Source organism: Littorina saxatilis, linkage group LG15 (assembly GCF_037325665.1).
Source record: "Littorina saxatilis isolate snail1 linkage group LG15, US_GU_Lsax_2.0, whole genome shotgun sequence".
NCBI classification, from domain to species: domain Eukaryota; kingdom Metazoa; phylum Mollusca; class Gastropoda; order Littorinimorpha; family Littorinidae; genus Littorina; species Littorina saxatilis.
In genome coordinates, this window is record NC_090259.1 from 3,642,123 (window position 1) to 3,663,118 (window position 20,996).

The 20,996-nt window shown below is 43.2% G+C and overlaps 1 protein-coding gene across 4 annotated transcripts; it reads left to right on the forward strand.

Annotated features, from left to right (window-relative positions):
* The first annotated feature begins 2,147 nt into the window (after positions 1-2,147).
* LOC138948224 (E3 ubiquitin-protein ligase RLIM-like) lies at positions 2,148-20,631 on the forward strand. 4 transcript variants are annotated; one of them, XM_070319730.1, is made up of 10 exons: positions 2,148-2,269; positions 3,010-3,194; positions 5,703-6,108; positions 6,817-7,073; positions 8,388-8,572; positions 9,203-9,449; positions 9,768-9,856; positions 11,910-12,002; positions 12,900-13,145; positions 14,210-20,631. In XM_070319730.1, exons 2-10 carry the CDS (start codon positions 3,125-3,127, stop codon positions 14,267-14,269), a joined length of 1,653 nt encoding a protein of 550 aa, XP_070175831.1. In that variant the 5' UTR covers positions 2,148-2,269; positions 3,010-3,124; the 3' UTR covers positions 14,270-20,631. The 4 variants fall into 4 exon arrangements, with proteins under 4 accessions (XP_070175831.1, XP_070175834.1, XP_070175835.1 ...); XM_070319733.1 differs by having other exon boundaries at positions 8,391-8,572; XM_070319734.1 differs by having other exon boundaries at positions 6,823-7,073.
* The last annotated feature ends 365 nt before the right edge of the window (positions 20,632-20,996 follow it).

The following is a 20,996-nucleotide window of genomic DNA, read 5'->3' on the forward strand; positions in this document are numbered from 1 at the left end:
GAACAATTTCCCAAATGGATCCTCAAACTAAACTATCGAAATCATGCTATGATATATTTAAACGAACAGCCTGAAGGTCGTGCAGAAGAAGAGAATAAAAACAAAGAAACAAACAAGCAAGCAAAAATGTAAAAAAAATAAAAAATAAAACAAACACAGAATCAAAAACGTACAAAAAACAATTAAAAACAAAACACGCACACAAAAACACAACACAAAATAAAACATGAAAAAAAACACTCAACATAAACACACAAAAACAACACTTTATTCAACTGACAGTGGACAAGACAATGGCAATAGATATATTTAGATAGGCGACAGCGTCACCAGTCTGCAATGAGGAAATTGATTATTTCGTGAATGGCCGGTCAGTTTACTTTACCGCCACATCCTTTTCCGGAAACGCTCCTTTGTAAAGTACTCTAGCTACTTCCATCTGTCAAGTGCACTTCTTTTAAGCTTATCGTACTCTTCACAATGAAGCCGTTTATCAGAAAGATGGTATGAAAACCAGGGGCGGATCAGTTGCTTTGTAAGGGGGGAGGGCACTTTGAATCGAAAGTGAATGTGATGGGCGCGAAGCGCCCGAATTTGCTAGGGGGGTCCGGGGGCATGCCCCCCCGGAAAATTTTTTTGCCCAAAGAAGCAAAATGGTGCCATCTGGTGCCATTTGAACTTAGAAATGGTCATAGAATCAGCATAGAAAAATCTTTATTTTTTCTGCTTTTTATATTTAGTCAAGTTTTGACTAAATATTTTAACATCGAGGGGGAATCGAAACGAGGGTCGTGGTGTATGTGCGTATGTGTGTGCGTGCGTGTGTGTGTGTGTGTGTGTAGAGCGATTCAGACTAAACTACAGGACCGATCTTTATGAAATTTGACATGAGAGTTCCTGGGTATGAAATCTCGGAACGTTTTTTTCATTTTTTTGATAAATGTCTTTGATGACGTCATATCCGGCTTTTCGTGAAAGTTGAGGCGGCACTGTCACGCCCTCATTTTTCAACCAAATTGGTTGAAATTTTGGTCAAGTAATCTTCGACGAAGCCCGGACTTCGGTATTGCATTTCAGCTTGGTGGCTTAAAAATTAATTAATGACTTTGGTCATTAAAAATCTGAAAATTGTAAAAAAAAAAAAAAAATTTATAAAACGATCCAAATTTACGTTTATCTTATTCTCCATCATTTGCTGATTCCAAAAACATATAAATATGTTATATTCGGATTAAAAACAAGCTCTGAAAATTAAGTATATAAAAATTATTATCAAAATTAAATTGTCCAAATCAATTTAAAAACACTTTCATCTTATTCCTTGTCGGTTCCTGATTCCAAAAACATATAGATATGATATGTTTGGATTAAAAACACGCTCAGAAAGTTAAAACGAAGAGAGGTACAGAAAAGCGTGCTATCCTTCTTAGCGCAACTACTACCCCGCTCTTCTTGTCAATTTCACTGCCTAAGTTTGCCATGAGCGGTGGACTGACGATGCTACGAGTATACGGTCTTGCTGAAAAATGGCATTGCGTTCAGTTTCATTCTGTGAGTTCGACAGCTACTTGACTAAATATTGTATTTTCGCTTTATGCGACTTGTTTTTTCTTTTTTTTTCGGGCGGGGGGGGGGGGGGGGGGCACGTGCCCCCTGTGCCCCCCCCCCCCCCCTCGTCCGCCCCTGAAAACAGAGAACGAAGAAGAAAGCTATGTCACGAAACAACAGATACAAAACACTCTAGCCTAAATAGAGAGCACATTTAAAGTTGTTGTTTTAAGCGTATATTATGCATTGTTTTCAGCTCGCCCGGAGAGGGGTTTTTATAACTTAAATAAATATTGTTCTTATATTTACACAGGATGGAAAGAAAAATATTAGTTATCAGACATGGACAAATAAGACTGTTCATCGCCTATCAGTAGTTAATAAGACTACGTGGTTATCTAAATTGAAACGTGTGTTTATTTATTCATTCAATAATTGACTTTTAGTATTACTTCGGTGGAGCTGTTACGGATGTAAATCGGTTAAAATAGTCAAGACCATTATTTTAAGACAAGATCAGACACTGAGCCAAAGACACCTCAGTGCCAGCACTGCTACAGAACGGGTAGTTACTCTGGGAAAGAAGTAGACGAGTTCAGTCCCCTGCTGAGTCTTGGAAACATCCGAAAAAGGAAGCAGTCATGTTTTGATTTCGTTTTCATGCTGGACCAGAAGTAAGCTGATTGAACGGACAAACTAGGTCGGGAGATCGGTAGATAAGGTATTAATTTATTCGATTACAGCTTTTACGTTGCAAGAATTGATGCAAATGTGCTGTATTTTGGATTGTGGAAATTCCGTAAATGCCAACCTTCACTGGCTTCAGGCAAGCTCGTTTCATAGGTTTTCATGTTCTTACATTGCTGTTTATTCAGTTTCTTCGTTCTGTTTTTCATTTTATTATTTACTGAAGGTAACTTTCTTATGCAGTTATCATACAACAGGTTCTGTTGTCGTTATTGGAGCTGATTCACCGTGGTAGTATGTATTACTAATAGTTGTCAGTCAGAAAATGATGCAAGTGCAGCTTTGAATAATTGATAGCATGTAAATGTAAGTTGTATTATCTGGAACAAATGATAAGGTATATTATCCAATGACCTGCTTGTTTGTCTCTGTTACCTGAGCAGGTTAATACACTGCGTAGTCTATGGTTCACAAAGTGCATTTCATAGTTACCGAAGCTAATTTTTGTAGTTTTCCAAGTTTGGTTGCAAAAATAATATAAATCTGTATGCAAACACGATTCGTCGCCTTTCTATAAAGTTTTGATTAGAAACACCTTTATTATTTTCAACTTTTTCAGATTTGTTTTATTAATGGCTGTAAATGTTACCCCTATTCTCTGAGTCTCATTTATTTTAACACCTGATTTTCTCAGATTTTGTTTAAGATTTAATATGGGATGAAGAGAAAGAGAGAGAGAGAGAAAACTAACATTTTCTGCAATTTTTCCTTCAGGTAAGAAAGCAAAGGAAAGAGGGACTGAAATGACATAGATCCTGAAGATTGAGTGTGGGAGACTCAAGTTGATCGGAGCTCGCCCCTGACTGGCGACTGAATCGGTCAGTCAACCATGGAGAAAAACAACGGAGGCGCCAAGCCAAAGACAGGCACCAGCAGCAACAACAGTAACAGTAGACAAGGTAAGCAGCAACAACAGTAGCAGTAGACAAGGTAAGCGGCAACAACTGTAGCAGTAGACAAGGTAAGTGGCAACAACAGTAGCAGTAGACAAGGTAAGCGGCAACAACAGTAGCAGTAGACAGGGTAAGTGGCAACAACAGTAGCAGTAGACAAGGTAAGCGGCAACAACTGTAGCAGTAGACAAGATAAGTGGCAACAACTGTAGCAGTAGACAAGGTAAGTGGCAACAACAGTAGCAGTAGACAAGGTAAGCGGCAACAACTGTAGCAGTAGACAAGGTAAGTGGCAACAACTGTAGCAGTAGACAAGAAAAGTGGCAACAACTGTAGCAGTAGACAAGGTAAGCGGCAACAACAGTAGCAGTAGACAGGGTAAGCGGCAACAACTGTAGCAGTAGACAAGGTAAGTGGCAACAACTGTAGCAGTAGACAAGGTAAGCGGCAACAACTGTAGCAGTAGACAAGGTAAGCGGCAACAACAGTAGCAGTAGACAAGGTAAGCGGCAACAACTGTAGCAGTGGACAAGGTAACTAGCAACAACAGTAGCAGTAGACAAGGTAAGTGGCAACAACTGTAGCAGTAGACAAGGTAACTAGCAACAACAGTAGCAGTAGACAAGGTAAGCGGCAACAACTGTAGCAGTAGACAAGGTAACTAGCAACAACAGTAGCAGTAGACAAGGTAAGCGGCAACAACAGTAGCAGTAGACAAGGTAAGCGGCAACAACAGTAGCAGTAGACAAGGTAAGAGGCAACAACAGTAGCAGTAGACAAGGTAAGTGGCAACAACAGTAGCAGTAGACAAGGTAAGTGGCAACAACAGTAGCAGTAGACAAAGTAAGCGGCAACAACTGTAGCAGTAGACAAGGTAACCAGCAACAACAGTAGCAGTAGACAAGGTAAGCGGCAACAACAGTAGCAGTAGACAAGGTAAGCGGCAACAACTGTAGCAGTAGACAAGGTAACTAGCAACAACAGTAGCAGTAGACAATGTACGGGGCAACAACTGTAGCAGTAGACAAGGTAAGCAGCAACAACTGTAGCAGTAGACAAGGTAAACGGCAACAACTGTAGCTGTAGACAAGGTAAGCAGCAACAACTGTAGCAGTAGACAAGGTAAGCGGCAACAACAGTAGCAGTAGACAAGGTAAGCGGCAACAACAGTAGCAGTAGACAAGGTAAGCGGCAACAACAGTAGCAGTAGACAAGGTAAGCGGCAAGAACTGTAGCAGTAGACAAGGTAAGCGGCAACAACAGTAGCAGTAGACAAGGTAAGCGGCAACAACTGTAGCAGTAGACAAGGTAAGCGGCAACAACTGTAGCAGTAGACAAGGTAAGCAGCAACAACTGTAGCAGTAGACAAGGTAAGCGGCAACAACTGTAGCAGTAGACAAGGTAAGCGGCAACAACAGTAGCATTAGACAAGGTAGCTAGCAACAACAGTAGACAAGGTAAGTCACTAATTGTGCATTGATATCTGCAGTGTCAACCAGTCCTCCTTCATCTGGATGGTTTTTATGTTTTTTCCCGAGACAGTGGAACCCCCTGTTAAGGCCCATCACTTAAAGACTTCTTCCTTTTTGAAACCTGTTTTTCTCAGACTTTTGGGGTCTTACAATGGGGGTTCTGCTTCTACTGTATAGATTTTTTCTCCCGTGTAGAATGCGAAAACATGATATTCACCCAAATTAGACCATTTTAGGTATGGTTGATGTTTTCATTTACACGAGAAACTAATGAGCAGAACAGTCTCTGCCAATACCTATAGGCAATATCCCTAATGTACTTACTGCACATGGTTCAAATAAAATCTTATGTTTATGTCTTAAGACCGCTAATAATCCAAGAACATGTGTATTTAAAAGGGAGGGATCTGAAAGCGGGGGAGTTTGAGAGACAATGAACATGTGTATTTAAGAGGGAGGGATCTGAAAGCGGGGGAGTTTGAGAGACAATGAACAAAATGTCTGAAGGGGGGGAGGTCTCAAAATGACGGGTTCCACTGAATGTTTTTTTATTTTTTTATTTTTTATTTTATGCAATTTATATTGCGCACATATCTCAACCACGGATTCAAGGCGCAGGGATTTATTTATGCCGTGTGAGATGGAATTTTTTACACAATATATCACGCATTCACATCGGCAAGCAAACCTCAAGCCTATTAGGGCGAGCATTCTCCTTTCACGGCCTATTATTCCAAGTCACACGGGTACTTGGTGGACATTTTTATCTATGCCTATACAATTTTGCCTGGAAAGACCCTTTTGTCAATCGTGGGATCTTTAACGTGCACACCCCAATGTAGTGTACACGAAGGGACCTCGGTTTTTCGTCTCATCCGAAAATTGCTAACGCCCTGACCCAGGGTCGAACTCGCAACCTCTCGCTTCCGAGGCAAGTGCGTTTACCACTCGGCCACCCAGACCATATGAATGTCCTGTTGTTGACGAAGAACCAAGGAATATAACTAAATACCTGATGACCAGTTCTCTGTCTATTCACCAGGGGGCGCCACTGGTTCCGGAACCTCTCAGACAGCGGGCGCTCAGTCCCGGAACCGATCGCCACGTAGAGAAAACGGCTACGCCTCTCGCTTCAATGGCGCAGGGGGGACAGGGGCTGTAGCGAGGGGACTGCGTAGCACCCGCAGCAACACAGCCAGCAGCAACAACAACAACAGCACCAACAGCACCACCACCACCCCTGCCACCACCACCAGTGATCGACGACCCAGCATGCTCAACTCTGTGACGCGAAACCGTTACGCCTCCTCAAACCAGTCTCGCAACAACGCTCTGCAGAACTACAGGGATTACTCCCCTTTACGGAACCCGGGACGAACCAGCACCAGGCAGCCAGGCACCTCTACGTACAGTCGCCCTGTCCTGAGACAACGCAATCCTAGTTTGAGGTACAGTGGTCCCCCCTTATAAGACCTGCAAAGATCTGAGAAAATCAGGTCTTTATTAAGGAGGGAGTCTTAAAAATGGAGGTACATTTAATTTACACAGTTTATAAACAGAAAATCTGATGGGGGAAAAGGTCAGAAAAGGGGGGAAGGGAGACTTAAGATAGGGGTGGGGGTGTCTTAACAAGAGGGGTTGTGCTGTATAAGAATGATACTTTTTGGTGAACAATTCTATTGGACATGAGAGAACTTTATAATCCTCTCAGACAAAAGTGAATGTAGTGCAGTCCAAACAGACTAACGGTATAGACACAATTCCTCCTTTTCATCCTCTCTTAGGCCAAGAAAAACTAAATTCAAATTTTCCAATTCCCCCTATGGTTTCCTCTTGACCCTAAAAGTTTGTTTTGACTATTCAAAAAATGTCTTTCTATCAAAAATAACCAAACTATGATTTAACAAGAAAAGTTACTCTCTTCAAATAATATCTTGGGGACACAGCGTGCATGATTTCCGACCAATAATAAGCCTCATGTGCCTGTGCAAATAAAGCAACAAAAAAAATCTTTTTTTTAAAGTCACATGCCTTTTGACCCTTAGTCCTTTAGGCTTTGTGATCAGAAACAATAGTTTATTTTTGGGGGGCCTTCCTCAGAATTCAATTTCTTCAAAAAATATGTCTAATTTAATGATAATTTGTTGTGTCTGCAGTGTCAGGACGGCCGAGCCAGCCTTGCTGTCTCCGGAGAGTCCCACAGAGGACCTGGTGTCACCCACCTCCACCACTCGCTCTCTCGGCACCAGGGCAGATAACTCTCTCACCACCAGGACCGATAACTCGTTCACCACCAGGGCTGATGACTCCAACGACTCCGATTCCGAGTCAAGCGGCTCGGCATCACCTCCCCTGATGTCGACATACTTACCTCTGCGGCCGTGTGGAATTAATCGGATGGCAGCTAACAATGGTGAGAATGGAGAAACTCCCAGACATGAGATTTGTACAATGGCCTTCCAAGGTCAAAAAAGTACCCAGCTGTAGGGTTTTTGTCTTGTGTTCGTCTGAAATAACAAATAACTATTGTGCAGACTTTACAAGGAAAGTTATTATTCTCCCACATCCAGGGAACACAACTTGCACAATTTCTGGACGATAAAAAGTCAAATTCTGAATTATTAAAGTGTCCCTATGATGCAGGTAGCCTGTAATGACAGGTCGTAGGTTCCAATCCGGGCCGGGCCGGACGTGGGTAGAGCACTGGACTTGTGATCCTAAGGTCGTAGGTTCCAATCCGGGACGGGCCGGACGTGGGTAGAGCACTGGACTTGTGATCCTAAGGTCGTAGGTTCCAATCCGGGCCGGGCCAGACGTGGGTAGAGCACTGGACTTGTGATCCTAAGGTCGTAGGTTCCAATCCGGGCCGGGCCAGACGTGGGTAGAGCACTGGACTTGTGATCCTAAGGTCGTAGGTTCCAATCCGGGCCGGGCCAGACGTGGGTGGAGCACTGGACTTGTGATCCTAAGGTCGTAGGTTCCAATCCGGGCCGGGCCAGACGTGGGTAGAGCACTGGACTTGTGATCCTAAGGTCGTAGGTTCCAATCCGGGCCGGGCCAGACGTGGGTAGAGCACTGGACTTGTGATCCTAAGGTCGTAGGTTCCAATCCGGGCCGGGCCGGACGTGGGTAGAGCACTGGACTTGTGATCCTAAGGTCGTAGGTTCCAATCCGGGCCGGGCCGGACGTGGGTAGAGCACTGGACTTGTGATCCTAAGGTCGTAGGTTCCAATCCGGGCCGGGCCGGACGTGGGTAGAGCACTGGACTTGTGATCCTAAGGTCGTAGGTTCCAATCCGGGCCGGGCCGGACGTGGGTAGAGCACTGGACTTGTGATCCTAAGGTCGTAGGTTCCAATCCGGGCCGGGCCGGACGTGGGTAGAGCACTGGACTTGTGATCCTAAGGTCGTAGGTTCCAATCCGGGCCGGGCCGGACGTGGGTAGAGCACTGGACTTGTGATCCTAAGGTCGTAGGTTCGAATCCGGGACGGGCCGGACGTGGGTAGAGCACTGGACTTGTGATCCTAAGGTCGTAGGTTCCAATCCGGGCCGGGCCGGACGTGGGTAGAGCACTGGACTTGTGATCCTAAGGTCGTAGGTTCGAACCCAGACCGGGCCGGACATGGGTCAACTTTAAGTGCAGACTCAGAGACTGTATTCATGTTCCATCCCCCATATCGCCAATGTGAAAAAAGAAACTGAAAATGGAAAATGAAATGTGTGTGTAGCAGGAAGAGGTCGCCCCACCAGCGCAACACGAGACGCTGTGTTGGCACGGGAACTGCTTCAGACTGAGATGGATGCCATGTTGCAACGAGACGAGGAGATGGCCCGACAGCTTCAGGATGAGATGGATATGGAGAACCGACCTTCACCTTCTGCCCGACCTCTCGCCATGTTCATGCCTGGAGGGGTCAGTCTTTGAGGATTTCAATCAATCAATCAATATGAGGCTTATATTGCGCGTATTCCGTGGGTACAGTTCTAAGCGCAGGGATTTTTTAATTTTTATTTTATGCAATTTATATCGCGCACATATTCAAGGCGCAGGGATTTGGGGGGGGGGGGGGGGGGGGATTTGGAGGGAAATGTGTGTGTTTGTGTGTGAGGGGATATGTGGTTGGAGAGAGAGAGGGGGGATGGAGAGAGAGGGGGGATGGAGAGAGAGGGGGAGGGAGAGAGGGAAAGAGAGAGTATGTGTGTGGTTTTGTGTACATTAGTTCCCCTGTTTGACACTCTCTTTGAAGACCACCAACAGAATAGGCTAGAACTTACATTTGTAGGTACACCCTGTTTTAGGAGGGGGGGGGAGAGTTGGAGCGCTCAAGTATTTTAAGTCTGTTGCCAGGTCATCCTTTCTCCGTAGTGTTTTCTTCAGTAAAAACAAAAGAAACTCTGAGAACTTTTTTTTCTCTCAGACAAAAAGTGTAGGTTTGGCAGAGAGAGAAAAATAGGGTTGGTAACTGTTACCACACAGTTTTTTCCCCCTCAATCATGTATGCACACAATGCGAATAATATCATTGATCTTTTTCCCCCCACAGGGTAGGGGGCGGCACTACCCATCCATCCCCAACCGTCAGGACATGGGGCGAGGGTTACGAGGCGGGGAGCGCGGCGGTCCTCGTAGACTGCACCTATCGCACGGTCCGGACGGCGCCCTCAGGATGGGGTTCGAACCCAGAGGACGGGGCGGAGCCATCCGCCTGGTGATGGGGCCGGGAGGGGTGCGCAGAGCGTCGGACTCGGAGCCGGGGTCGGTGTTGTCTGACCCCTCGCCCACCGGTGATGGTGAGTGTGTTTGTATTGCTCCATGCTTTTAATTGTATTCCCCCAAAAATGCCACCCATAGAAAATGCTAATAACATCAGCTTCTGGTCAATTACTTCATATTTGATGATTATTTTCGACTATGCATGATTACTTTCACAAAGTTTGACGTTTGTATGTCAAATGGTCTGATTTTGGTGCTCTTTTCAAAAAACAGAATTTGAAATTGTGGTATGGACTCAACAGCAGGAGGTTTGGCAGAGAGCGGTTAGCTACACTCTATCACTCTATCACACTATCACTCTATCACACTATCACTCTGTCATCTTGATTTTGCAGAGGACGGTTTGGCGTCCAGTGAGTTTGACCCAGACGAGCAGCTGTTGGGCGGAGAGTTGGATCCTCCCGTCGAGTTCCTCAGCATGATGGTAAGACAGCGACCACAACCCATACAGCTACATGTGTGGCTGTCTGCCACTCTACCCTTTTATTCTGCAGAAGAACAATGGCAACTGCATATGAGAACGTAAAAAAAAACCAAAAACCAGTGTGTCTCAGGTTTTCACGATGGAGACAACACTTCTTGACTTCCGAACATTACATTTCACCCGATAAAGACCTTAGGGTCCAAACTGTGTTATCAAGCAAGGTGGTTTCCCTTGTAAAAACATGAGAACTCTAATTTTTGGTCTTACTGTTTATTTTGAGTCCTTATTTGAAGTCGAAATATCCCTGCCAGGATTCTTTGTTGACAGTTTTAGCAATTTAAGGAAGTTATAGGCAGTCTTTGGTATCTCCTTCTTCCCTCTGTGAAAAAAAGTGTTGGCAGTTCTGCCGAAATGATGACACAGTTTTTGGTGATCAGAAATAAATTTGGGTTCTTGAGTCAACTGCCAATATTCTTGCTACATGCACCAATAGTCTCAGACTTGTGCAGAAAGCTAGGCTAAAGGTTTGCAAGCAAGAAAATTGTGTTTTTGGCAGTAAGTATAGCATGCAAACCTGTTTACCCCCCGCATTGAGCGGAGTTTTCTCCGCATTTTTTTTTTTACTCCGAAACTCCGCAGCTCAAAGTGAGACTCCGCATTTCGAATTCCCCAACTCCGTTTTTAGCCAAGTACCGATCGTTCAGTGCATAAGCCTAACTTGAGTCGGTCGCAAACAAAGGCTCAACTTTTCGCAGCGCGGTCTAACAATAGCTCCAATCAGATCTCTGCCCGCACGCTGCGGCTGGCATGTCAGTTTCGAATCAACTGCCAGCGGGCAGCTGGTACGTTGAACGCATTATCGTAGCCTCGTTTTCAAAATATTTCTCTTTTTCAAAGATGGCGTCTTCAGGAAAGCGCGTTTGCGAGACTGACGACAGTGACGTTGAGGAAATACCAGCAAAACATGTAATGGAAAAAAAACTTGCTTCTGCTGTCCATTCACAGAAATATAAAAAGAACTATCACGACAAGCGTCAAGAAAGGGTGAATTGTTCGTCCACTGCTCCTTGTGCAAATCGGACTTTTCCTGCCAGCACGGTGGTCTGTTCGACTGCACCTGACGACAAAAAGAAACAAACGGTAATAGGCTCTTTCTTTGTGAAGTCGCAGGACAGCCATAGCGATTCATTGGAAACTAGCACAGTGAGGGCAGAAGCCATGATGTGCGTCATAATCGTTGACTCAAACTTGCCACTGGCAACAGCAGATAAAATGGTGAAGGCCTTCGGATGCATGTTTTCAGACTCCAAAATTGCACAAAGTAAGTTATGATATGTATTTTAAAACTGAAAAGTGCCTATTACAAGTCCCTGTCAACTCAAGCTAGATCTGAAGAAAACTGATGAAAAAGTTATCTTCTCATCAAACACTTAACAGCAGTGAATACAGGTCAGAAAATACTCTTTTTTTATTTCTTACAGTTTGCACAGCAATATATTTACTCCGTGGTTTTATACATATATATATGTAAACTCCACTTTGAATCCCCAAAACTCCACATTCAGCATGGCCTTGCTCCACTTGCCTCATTTCAGGGTAAACAGGTCTGTAGCATGCCTACGCACAATAAACATCCCAAGTTCACAGTGAAAGTATAAGGGCTTGGAAAAATGAAATAATGCATGCAGATACAAAAATAGAAGTGCCATATTCTCTATGGCAGCTCACTTTTCCCCAGGAAGAAGGCAACTTAATTTTCATGATGGATATTTCAAAGGACTCGATGGTATTATATGTACCTTACTTTTACCTTATTTTATGCTGCCTGAAGTCTTTTTTTCACTCCTTCACTGTGTCAATGCAGTGTATTGATGCTAATGATACCTCCACCACCCCCAACATTACCCAATCATTTTGACAACGCAGTGTTCAGTGTGGGTGGTCAGCATGCTATAGTACAAGGGGGTTGGTCCATGATGGGGGCTGTCTATGCATAGTTGTGAGGAACGTGTGGTGTGTTTCTTGACGTACTTGCAATCAGGACTTGTTTCAGAACGATCCGTCCCTGATGCTACTGATGCTGTTGCTGAGAGCGCCGGAAACACTCTACCAGAATGACGGTGGTGTGGACTTAGATGATTATGAGGTGTGTGTGTGTTTGTGTGTGTGTGTGTGTGTGTGTGTGTGTGTGTGTGTGTGTGTGTGTGTGTGTGAGTGATGGGGGTTGGGGGCATCCCTCCCATGACCGGCTACCTGCAATGTACAGACAGACATGTTTGCAATGGCCCAAGGGGTCTGTTGATGAGAGGGACTGCTGTAACAGACACAAAAGTTGTGCAGGGGAACCCTTATTTTAGAACCTACAGAAATCTGAGAAAATCCGAGAAAGAGAAAGTCTTATAATGAAGGTAGTTTCAAGTCTGAAATTAATTGGTCTACTTCACAAAGCTTTGGCGCTAAATTTGTAGTAAAAAGACTTCGCAGAGTCTTGGGGGAAGTCAACTTCAGGCTCAATTGAGGGCTGGCCTTGACAGTTATCAACAGAAAAAGTGAAAAGGAATGTATTGTGTTGTAGTGTGTTGTATTGTATTATATTGTATTGTATTGTAAGGTATTGTATTGTGTTGTAGTGTGTTGTATTGTATTGTGTTGTAGTGTATTGTATTGCATTTTATTGTATCGTATTGTGTTGTAGTCTGTTGTAAGGTGTTGTCGTGTGTTGTAGTGTATTGTATTGTATTTTATTTTATTTTATTGTATCGTATTGTGTTGTAGTGTGTTGTGTTGTAAGGTATTGTATTGTAGTGTGTTGTAAGGTATTGTATTGTGTTGTATTGTATTGTATATTTTTGGTATTGCAATGTATTGTATGGTGTTGTGATGTAGATAAATGTAAATTAGTAAATGAAATGTTTTGTTTTTTCAAACTGCCTGACCGTGCGAGGAAATGTTCTTTGTTTTTACAAGGATAGTTAAATCTGTGGGTCTTGAGTGTTGTGTTGTGTTGTGTTGTGTTGTGTTGTATCACCCTGACTGTCTCCAGGGGCTGTGGGAGCTGGCAGAGAGGATAGGTGACGTGCGACATCGCGGCATTTCGGACGAGCAGCTAGGCAAGCTCCAGACGCGCAAGTTCAAACCCCAGCTCGGTGAGGCGGAAGCAGCGGCCGCTGTGGGAGTGAGCAGCATCACGTGTCAGATCTGTCTGGTCGACTTTGAGCATGGCGACTGTCTGCGAGACATCCCCTGTCGCCACGACTTTCACAGAGACTGCATCGACCAGTGGCTTAAGGTGAGTCCGTCTGTCTTTATCTACACACATTCATGTTAGGCACTAGCCTATAACGGGACACTAGCCTATAACGGGACACTAGCCTATAACAGGACACTAGCCTATAACGGGACACTAGCCTATAACGGGACACTAGCCTATAACGGGACACTAGCCTATAACGGGACACTAGCCTATAACGGGACACTAGCCTATAACGGGACACTAGCCTATAACGGGACACTAGCCTATAACGGGACACTAGCCTATAACGGGACACTAGCCTATAACGGGACACTAGCCTATAACGGGACACTAGCCACAAGCATTGAAAGGGACACAAACAAGCAAGTCTTGCTATTGTCCTTTGTTCTTCCGTATAGCACTCGGGGTATTCACTCAGACCATTTCTAGCGCTAAAGGATGCATGCTGGGTATTTTCGTGTTTCTATAACCCATCGATCTCTGACATGGATTACAGGATCTTTTCTATCTATTCTCGGTCTTGTGCTTGCATGTACACACGAAGGGGGATAAGGCACTGGCAGGTCTGCATATAAGTTGACCTGGGAGATGTAAAGAAATCACCACCCTTAACCCACCAGGCTCGGCCTGGACTTGAACATCATTGTGAGAAATGATGGATATGACCGCTACACAGTTTGTCAGACTACAGTCACAGAAACGGAGACAGTTCCAAGCAGTCTCTTTCCATATTTGTTAAGAGGTAGCAACAAATGAGTCTCTTTTACAAGCAAAAATGTATTTCACAAACCTTTATCAAACTGAATTGGTTTGGAAGACCTTACTCCCACAACAGTGTTAGAATATAAGCAGACCTGCTTTGCTTTAGACATTAACAAGTCACGTCAACACTCTCCGTGGTTGTTTTTTTCAAAGAAATGCCACATGTTTGTTTTACATGCGGAAATGTTTGTAATATATTTGAAACACTTTTTGGTAAGCTGAGCTGCTTAGGGAGACCTTACTCCAAAAACCGTTTTAGAATTACCAGATCTGCGATGCAATAATCTTTAACAAGTAACATCCTCCCTGACTATGGTTATGCCTGGTTGTTTTTCCAGAGAAACGCCACATGTCCAATCTGCCGAAAAGAAGTGGAAGCAACAGCGGGTATACCCTGAGCCCGGCGCCGCTAGGAGAGGACAGAAAACGACGAAGAAAAAAAAAGGTGGGAGGGTGGGTTCGAGAGAAGATAGAGGTGGGAGTGAGAGACGAGGATGTTAGAAATACAATGTACTACACATGTTGAAAGAGAAGCTGTGCACCGGTACCTGTCATGAGAGGACACCTCCCAAGTAAGGACACTTTTCCCTTTATCTCTTTAGATGAAATGTACCTGCCAGGACAGGTCACCTGCAATGTAGGGACGCTTTCAGCGGGTCCCAAGGGTGTCCTTTCAGCACAGGTACCACGGTGCAAACTTGGATGAGATGTTTCACTTGTTATTCCTTGCTGTGATGTTTAAACTGGGTCAATAAATGAACTGTCAACTGTTCGTCAATATGATTTTATGTGGGTTTTTCTCCCGTCTCACGTTCACGTGTGATGATGCTTCAGAGTTTGCAAAGATTTACGTTAATGTGCCGTTGTTTAACGGGGAACATCTCGCACTGTCATCTTCCTAATTGCTTGTAACATTTCTATGTTGATGTCTTTCCTTGGCTCGTTTTAACGAAGCATCGTTGTTTCCATCCCCTGAAGTGTGTATGTGGCTGCCTGTTTGGTTCGTGCTTGAATATTGTGGGTGACTGAGAGGAACAAACTGGTCAGTCTCACACATGTTAACGCTGAAGTGGTGAGCGCAGAACAAATACTTCCTCAAGATATTGCTGCAACCGGATGTAGGAGAGCATCTGTTGGTCACTGTGTGTGTGTGTGTGTGTGTGTGTGTGTGTGTCTGTGTCTGTGTGAGTGTGTGTGTGTGTGTGTGTGTGTGTGTGTGTGTGTGTATGTAGAGGTTACATGCCGAGTCTCAGTGATTATTAAAAATAATGGTCGAAGTTAGCGGATCATGAAAAATGCGAGCTTCAGCGAGCTTTTTCATGACCGCGAACTGAGACCATTATTTTTAATAATCACTGAGACGAGGTGTGTAACCTCTTTATTCCTCCTTTCTTCAGTTATTCAAAGAAAACAGGAGTTTTTGTGCGAAAGTTTGATCGAATCCGAATCACTCAACCAGTCAACCTGCGCAGGCGATCGATTAATGCGCGGTTGTATAGTTCCGTGCAAATCATTCCATTCTGTTTACACTTCTTGTCAGTTTCCCTGTTTTGGACTAAAATCAAGTACACAGATATGCTGTTATTCTGCTGTGGCGGTAAAGGCAGATATTGTGTGTTCTTTTTATGTTTTAGTATCGCTTAAGATAATGTTCTTTTGTCAAATGGGACTAGCAGACGAACATTTGCACCCGTGTTCCAACGTTAATTACTGTATGAAGTTCAGTTTTCTGTGGAAAATAGTGTATGAAACCGCTTTATGTTGTTTAAATTGATGAGATGTGTGCATTTGGTTGCGTGTGATCTGTTTATAAAATGAAATATTGTTGGAAACTGACCGTCGGATTGCAGTCAGTGTTGTCGAAGAAACTGCGTTAAAAGAAGGGGAACTACTCTTGTCGCTAGAGTAGGAGTTACTTGCCTTGGGAATTTGCTTGTGATGAACGGGTTTGTGCACGGCAGATCTAGATTCAGAAAACAACCGAACTCATGGATTTTATATGGAGATTCATGTGTTCAGGCCTGTAGTTGTTAATTTAAATGCGGTATGTTTGTATTGTTTGCTCCAGAAATGTATACTTCGTACATTAGAGCGTTCGGAACTTTTCAGTCGCAAAAGTAGTACCGAAACAGAACAGCTTCTCAACCCATTGCACTATCGAGGATTCAGGCTGTTGCTGGCTCGTTATTTGTTTGGTTGCTGGGTCATTATCGAAAAATAACTAGCTCTACAAGTTTACAGAGGTAAAGAAGCAGAGGGGGGAATAAGTGTGTATATGTGTGTGTGTGTGTGCGTGTGAGTGAGTGAGTGCGTGTGTGTGTGTCTGTGTGTGTCTGTGTCTGTGTGTGTGCGTGAGTGTGTGTGTGTGTGTCTGTGTGTGTGTGCGTGAGTGTGTGTGTGTGTGTGTGGGTGTGTGTGTGTGTCTATGTGTGTCTATGTGTGTGTGTGTGTGTGTGTGTGTGTGTCTGTGTGTGTCTGTGTGTGTGTCTGTGTGTGCATGTGTGAATGTGTGCGTGTACGTGTGTAGGCGTGGGTGTGCATGTATATGGTTTGAAATGAGATGTAACTTGCTATCCTTGCACATTCCCCCCTCCCTTCCGCCCACATGCATGATACATGTATCTGGTTTTTTACTTTACCACTTCTTACACTACTTTGTCCTGTGAACATCTGTTTGCATTTTAAGCATAAAGAATGCTATGTAAGTGATGAGTTTTGCTTCAAATAGACTGGTTGTGCCAAAGCTCTGTGATGTGGCCGCATTAGATGTCCAGAACTTATCTTCCTTCCCTTACTGTTTGTTTTTGAATTCAGATTTAAGTTTAGACATGTGTGAGAAACACCTAACTGTCTCATTTTCACTTACCAGAGCGGAGAAGAGGTCAACTACTGAAACTTAAGTGTATGAGCCATACACCAGCAATAGCAGGGCAATTTTCATGCTGCTTTGGTGAAGTACAAACTAGGTGTTATACCCCCCTACATGTGAGTGAAGAACTGTTCTTCTGTAGTGTTTTCAATCAACAAAGAGATGCTGTTCAACCGAGACGCAGTTTGATGGTGTCTGCTATTTTTGAAGTCTTGGTGTGATTGGTTCTGACTTGCAATTAGATTGCAGAGAATAGAGCAGGTTGTATCGTCCAAAGCAATGTGCGAGGGCAATACAGCTCATTCGTATGCCATAATTCCACCATGTGACCCGCCAAATTTTAAGAACATCATCCGGTGTGACGTCGGCTTAATGAAGGAAGGTATGACGGTGTATATATATATTAGATGAGTTCTAATTGCGTTTTCCAAGTTTACTACCAGTGATATGAAAATGTTTTGTACAGGGTGTCCCAGAATACTTGCAACCCAAATACATACAAATAGTTTATTACACAGGCCAGCAACTCCAAAACATATTACATTTCCTGGAAGCTGAGATGATGACAATAGAAAACTGAAGATTTGAGGTCTCTTACTTGCAGGATACATTGTTCAGAGCACAAGTTGCAAATGGCCGCCGTTTTGCTGCAGACACACTTGAAGCCGACGAACATAGTTGTCAATCACCTTGACACACTCTTCCTTTCTGATGGCACGAATGTTCTGGGTGATGGCACGAATGTTCTGGGTGATGGCACGAATGTTCTGGGTGATGGCACGAATGTTCTGGGTGATGGCACGAATGTTCTGGGTGATGGCACGAATGTTCTGGGTGATGGCACGAATGTTCTGGGTGATGGCCACTTTCAGTTCAGCAATGGATTGAGGAGGATTCTCATACACGTGGTCCTTCAAGAATTTGGCTTTTCTGGGGATGATTGTTGAAGTGGAACTTCCTGCGATATTTGGCTTGCACCGTTTTGAATGATTTCGTCTCCAAATAAGTAGTGACGCAAAATACTTTTTGCTCTTTTGTCCAAGGCATTTTAAATTTGTCTGATTGCTAATTATTCGTTGTTATGGTCTACTCTTTGCAAATCTGAATAATAAGAAAAATAACATTAATTGTCAGTAAGTACTGGTGTCACATGACTGATGTGAACAAGTTGATTGGCTAATGGCGATGCGCTAAAACTGTTAGCGCACTCTTGGAGTGCGCTAACTTTTCCACAGAGCGTATTCTTGCGCCCTTTGCCTAAGCAAGACTGTGCTCTCATCCTCAGAATTAATTAATGACATGTAGCTTATATTCTCCACAATACCAAATGACCATAAATTCCCTGCTTCTCAATTAAAGCAGAAGTGGTTTTTTTCTGACAGATTGCATGTGCCTGTGCCAGTGCCAGTGATCTAAAAAAATAGAAGCCGCTGTGTTTCATCTAATTTTCGCCGACTTGCATAGATTCTTCTCATATGCCGTGTTAGTGGCATGTAGCTTATCATCCACATTACCAAATGATGAGTTAGTATACAATTCCCAGCGGCTAACAGAAAACACAAGTGTTATTCCGATAACGTACCAGCTAGACCAGTTTGGAAGACTCAGTGACTCGATCGACTCTGTAGCAGACAACACAGAAATACGACTACATCAGTTCAGTAAATGAATGGTTTCAGAATTATTATTTCAAAGCAAGAACAATCGTAATCGAAAACGTGTAAGGTTCAGAACGTTCTTACCATATATAAGATTTATTAGCAGCCTGCCTTATGCGTACAGACTCAGTGCAGACTGCAGTCGTTCCATTGCCCAGGTTGGCAGGTAGCCTAGCAGACGACATTAACCCCGCTCAGCAAATTAACATGTTGGGCAAATGTGAACGAAAAAACGATGGGGATATAATACGTGTAGGGTTCAGAGCATTCTTACCGTTCATATTTAGTATCAGACTCCCCGATGAGCGAAGATAGAACACGAGAAATATGCCACATTTGTTTTGAAAATGTGCGAACCGTCGAGTCCCGCTTTGAGTCAATTCAAGGGGAGTCACTCCGCATAGTCAATCCGTCGAAGCTCGACTGGAGGTTTCGAATCGCAAATAATGAAGAGCCTTTCTCCGAGTTCAAATGAGGTCTCTCTGAAAGATCATCACTGTTCAGATTAACGCTACACTGGAATTTACCAACAGAAATTAAAATGCGTGTGACGAAAGCACGACACACTTGAGACACCCCACACAAAAGTAGATCTTTACTGTGCACGACCTGACCACACAGTTATGCCTATTCAAATGCGCATTGCAAAATGTGCGTTAGGAATCTTCTTTATTCTATGGCGGTACTGACAATATCGTTATTGAAACAATCCCAGTGCACTAAGGGATTTATAGAGCAAATCTCGAAAATAATTATTGAACTCAGCGCTATGCGCTTCGTTCAATAATGAATTTTCTCGATTTGCTCTATAAATCCCTTAGTGCACTGGGATGTCTCAATAACTTAAAATATTGGCAGAGTTATTAGCACTAACATGGGTTGCAAGTATTCTGGGACACCCTGTAGATGAGCTTCTTGTAATATCACAGCATGGTAAGCAGGCAGTGCCAGGGGGAGGTAAACATAAGTTGAAAAATGCTTTGGACTTTTACATGGGCTATCTGATGATGTACGCCATTTAGAATTTCTGAGAATGTGATAGTTAAGTAAAAATAAAAAAGGCTTTCCCCAAATTATGCTAGTGTGACTGGTAGTTATTCAGTATTATTATTTGTGTTTTATTGTATGCTTGTTTTAAAATATTTAAACAGTGTATAAATAGAACTGAAGCTTGTTTAGTGGAATGATTATTTATGGGTTTTATTTAAATGGAAGTGCTCTGCATTATTACTATTAGTTTGACTATAACTGAGATTTCTTGATGCTTAGAAGACTATTTTGATGTGCTTAGTAGTGTGTGTGTTTGTCTGTGTGTTTGTGTTTCTGTATGTACATGTATATATACATGTGTGTGTGTGTGTGTGTGTGTTCACACCAGAATGAAAACTCATTTGTATATGTATGCATGTGTTTACAGTTATCTTACCATATCTCTCATTGAGAGTATCTGTTTGTTTGTTTGTTTGCTTAACGCCCAGTCCACCACGAAGGGTGATATCAGGGCGGGAGGCCCCAAAAATAGTTTGCAAACTTAGAGAAGCTTTTGTTTGCCAGAGGAAAAAGCTAACACTCCCCCCCTCCCGACCCCCGATATACATTTGACTGACATTGGTATACTATCAGTTATGGTCTACAACATTTATTTTGCTTGTGTATACATGTATTTGTTATTGTATCGAAATCAGCAAAAGAGTGCACGACAAATTGAAATCATTAAATGATAATATGATTTGGTTTATGTATGTGTGTTCCCTATTCCTCCAAACTCATACACACCACACATTTTCAGCTCTTTTTGTCTTTTTGTGTTTGTTTAAGTTTGTGTGTTCATTTTAAAGTATTGTTTTATGTAAGGATCACATTTTCTTCAGTAATGCTCTTGTTGATTAGATGTGTATGTTTTTTTCTCTCATATTTTTCAATTCATCACTTTATTTATTTAGGCATCACTTTTTGTTATGCCTATTTAAAAAAGTTCAGCAGCCTGAGTTATTCTCTCATTTTCTTAACTAAATTGTTTTGGTAGTCGAGGGGGTAGATTTGACATGTAATTAATTGTGGCGGTATTTAGCTGGCAAGGTCAATGAGAGAAGATGTAACATTTGTGTGTGATTTTCACTTTGTTTGCAAAACGTTATACTCGCAAGAAAACTGTTTTTGTCTTTACTCTGCGTAGAAGACCATGCAAATGAATTCTATCCCCAAATGTCCTGGAATAAATAATGAAACTCTGGATGTGTGTTGAAGTGTGTGTGTGTGTGGTGTTGTGTGTGTTTGAGAGTGAGAGAGAGAAAGGGAGAGTGAGAGAGAGAAAGGGAGACAGAGAGAGAGAGAGAGAGAGAGAATAGTTGAGGACAGCATCTACGTACATACAGCTTACTCAAAGCGAGAGCAGATATTTAATTTGTGTTTTGCTTTCCCTCACACATAACCACATGCACGCACACACACACACACACACTGCACACACACACACAAACGGAAACACTCACACACACACACACATGTGTACTTACACACACACACACACACACACACACACCGTAGGTTTTAGTCTGAAAAGTGACTTTACTCTGTCCTTTTACTTATACCTCTCTG

Coding starts and splice junctions, on each gene's coding strand:
- LOC138948224 (XM_070319730.1), top strand. CDS start 3,125: ATGGAGAAAAACAACGGAGGCGCCAAGCCAAAGACAGGCACCAGCAGC. Junction 9,857..11,909: donor TCGAGTTCCTCAGCATGATG/GTAAGACAGCGA, acceptor GACTTGTTTCAG/AACGATCCGTCCCTGATGCT. Junction 12,003..12,899: donor TGGACTTAGATGATTATGAG/GTGTGTGTGTGT, acceptor GACTGTCTCCAG/GGGCTGTGGGAGCTGGCAGA.